This window comes from Bombus impatiens, unplaced genomic scaffold, assembly GCF_000188095.3.
Source record: "Bombus impatiens unplaced genomic scaffold, BIMP_2.2 scf_1055, whole genome shotgun sequence".
Lineage (NCBI taxonomy): Eukaryota > Metazoa > Arthropoda > Insecta > Hymenoptera > Apidae > Bombus > Bombus impatiens.
This window is the reverse complement of record NT_177474.1, coordinates 200,354-203,021: the sequence shown is the minus strand read 5'-3', so window position 1 is coordinate 203,021 and position 2,668 is coordinate 200,354. Positions and strand designations below refer to the sequence as shown.

At 48.7% G+C, this 2,668-nt stretch overlaps 1 protein-coding gene across 1 annotated transcript in view; it reads right to left on the bottom strand.

Annotated features, from left to right (window-relative positions):
* LOC100742231 (protein bowel) overlaps window positions 1–2,662 on the bottom strand; it is a 7,196-nt gene extending 4,534 nt beyond the window's left edge. The window contains exons 1-2 of the mRNA XM_033323477.1: window positions 2,115–2,662; window positions 2–365 (exon numbers count right to left, since the gene is read on the bottom strand). Of these exons, the coding sequence (XP_033179368.1) occupies window positions 2–354 (353 nt within the window). The 5' untranslated portion in view covers window positions 355–365; window positions 2,115–2,662. The remainder of the gene's footprint in view (window position 1; window positions 366–2,114) is intronic.
* Window positions 2,663–2,668: the final 6 nt, after the last annotated feature.

The following is a 2,668-nucleotide window of genomic DNA, read 5'->3' as shown; positions in this document are numbered from 1 at the left end:
CGACGCGTTCGACGAGGAAGGTGGTGGCCCGGTTAAGTGAGGGTGCAGGTCGGCCGGATAGGGCGCCAAGTGCAGCCTCGAGGGCACCACGGGCACGAACGCGGACGATTCGCGGTGATGATGGTGACCCAAGCCGGCTACCAAGCCGTGTCGATGGTGATGATAGGCAGCCAGGGCGCTAGACGGGTCGAAGCCCCTGGAAGTCGACTGTGCCGCTGATCCTGAGGACGATGCGCCCGCTGAAGTCGGTGCCGTCCTTGGTGACGGCCCAAGGCCCAGGTCCCGACCTCTGCTCGTCTCCTCCGAGACCGTAGCCGAGGCCGAGGCCGACGACGCCACGATGTCCGTCGGCATACCGATGACACCTGCAATTTCAATCAACCTCGCTGCTGATCGATGCCCCTCTCGTTGTCGGTAATCGTACAAAAGATATCGTATCGTATAGGTTTCCTCGGAGGGTACAAGGGGAATTTACACGCGAATTGGGCTGAATTTCAGCTCCAAGTGAAAAAGATACCCGACGACTGGAAATGTAGGATGTGTGGAAATAGTGGAAATAGAAAACGTAATTTACAAATGCGAGTTCCACCGTTCGGATAAGTTCTTCATCGCGTGATTTTTCTTACGTTAAAGTTATTGTTCGAGTTTTGGGTAAAATATTCTTTCCGATGTAAATCGTTACGACGCATATATTTTTCGTAGCGCGACGGTGTTGTTATAAATCGACAGACTGGATAGATGCAAGCGAGAAACGATACGTTTGTTCGAATAACTTTCGTTTAGAGGGAAGATTTAATCGGCGATCGACGCGTAAACGTTCCATTGGTATTAAATTACTGGATACTTGTTCCCAAAGACGACACTTCTCAGCTATTATTTATTTTTATTCGTTGGAAAAGCCGAACCGAATTAAAATAATAAAATCGGGGAATATATGTAACGCTACCTTTCACGACAACCGATAAAACCATATATTTTCGCTTCCGCTCTACCTTCGCGATAAGATAAAACTTTTACCATGTACGGCATTTACCCCGAAACAAATGATTTAGACTTCTGAGAAAAGAAAAAAATTCTAGATAAACAATACTACTACTTGGAAGCAAGAAGTTGTAAAGCGACTTTCACACCGTTGCAAAATGGTAACGTATACTCCGATTACGAAATGCCATGGAAATGCGATTCAAGGACTTTGGCTGCGTTCGTAACGTTTGTTTCTCCGAACTTCCTATGATTTGTAGTTTATCGCGCGATAAAAAAAAGAAAAAAGAAGGAAGAGCGGATCGACGAGAACGAATCTACGAACGCCGAATACATTAGCGACTTGTGCGAAAATCATCATGGATAATCGATCTTTTGAAATTAAGCCGAGGAATCCACGTGACAAGGTTAAGTGTAAACCACGTTAAACATATCCGCCATCTTGCTATTCGTCTGTGACTTCCATTAAACATCGATACGAATTGAATTCACAATCCGAGAGATATCGTTTCCTCGTGATATTTTGCTCCATTATCGTAATCGATCGTTAATTAACAAGATCCTTTATACGATACGTTCCGTACGGCGAAGAAATTCTCTTACTATCGTCCTACGAACTAAACTCTAAAATTTAAACATCTCCGTTCGAAACGCGTTCTTCCATCGGACCTTACTCACGATTCTACGCGAATAAAGCGATCGAGCGATAAGAAAAGCGGAATCCCCCGAGCAACGCGGGTCTCGTTCGCGATAAATTCAACGAACAACGCTATTTAACAGCGTGAAACGAAGCGCGGTTTCGACCTAAAGCCACGACTAATTGCTCGTCTAATGAATCAAAAGTACACGACTTTATCGCGTATCGCGTTTCCCAGACAATTGTGCGATAATGCGTGGAACCCGCTCCCGTTTTGCCAGCCGCGTGCGTTCCACGAACGTGAACTGGTTATCTCGAGCCGAGCACACCTGCCAACATGGCTTCCGCGGACCCAGCGGTCACGGCTAGTCCTAGCGGCCATGTTGGAATCGCCAATGCCCAGAAGAATGCAACGAGCGCCGACCACCTTGTTCCCTCTTTACCTCCGTATCGATCTAAATGTTCGACGCCTGTACGATCCTAGAAAGGAGCTCACCAGGGAAACGTCGGCCGTCGAGAACGCTTCTCGATCTCGCGTTTACTCTCCGCCGATATCGGTCCACCGTCGCATCTCCGCCCGAGACGTGTGATCCTGTGCAGCGATCGCTGGCGGGAGCATTCGTCGCGATACCAGGATCGGCTACATCGAGTCGCTGCCACCAACGATTCTGCTGTTCGTTCCTCGGCTGCTTTATCGTGAAACCATCCGCGAGCACCCACGTAAGCACACATACACGGATCCGCACTAGCGACACACTGTGAATCGTACAATCAAGTTGGTAGGGGCACACGATTTCGGCCACGAAACTCGCACACTCGCCGCGCACCTCCTCCAACCTCCTCGATACCGCTCGATCGTGGATCGCTTCTCCTCTTCCGGAAGCTTGGATCACCGCGAAGTCGCGATCGGAGAGGGAGATGGATAGATGGACAAAGAGAGAGAGAAAGAGAGAGAAAGAGAGAGAGAGAGAGGAAAAAAAAGGAACGTAAGGAAAAGGAAGAAAAGCGCGTAATCGTGGCGGACGTAGCACCGTACCTACGTTTCTCGAT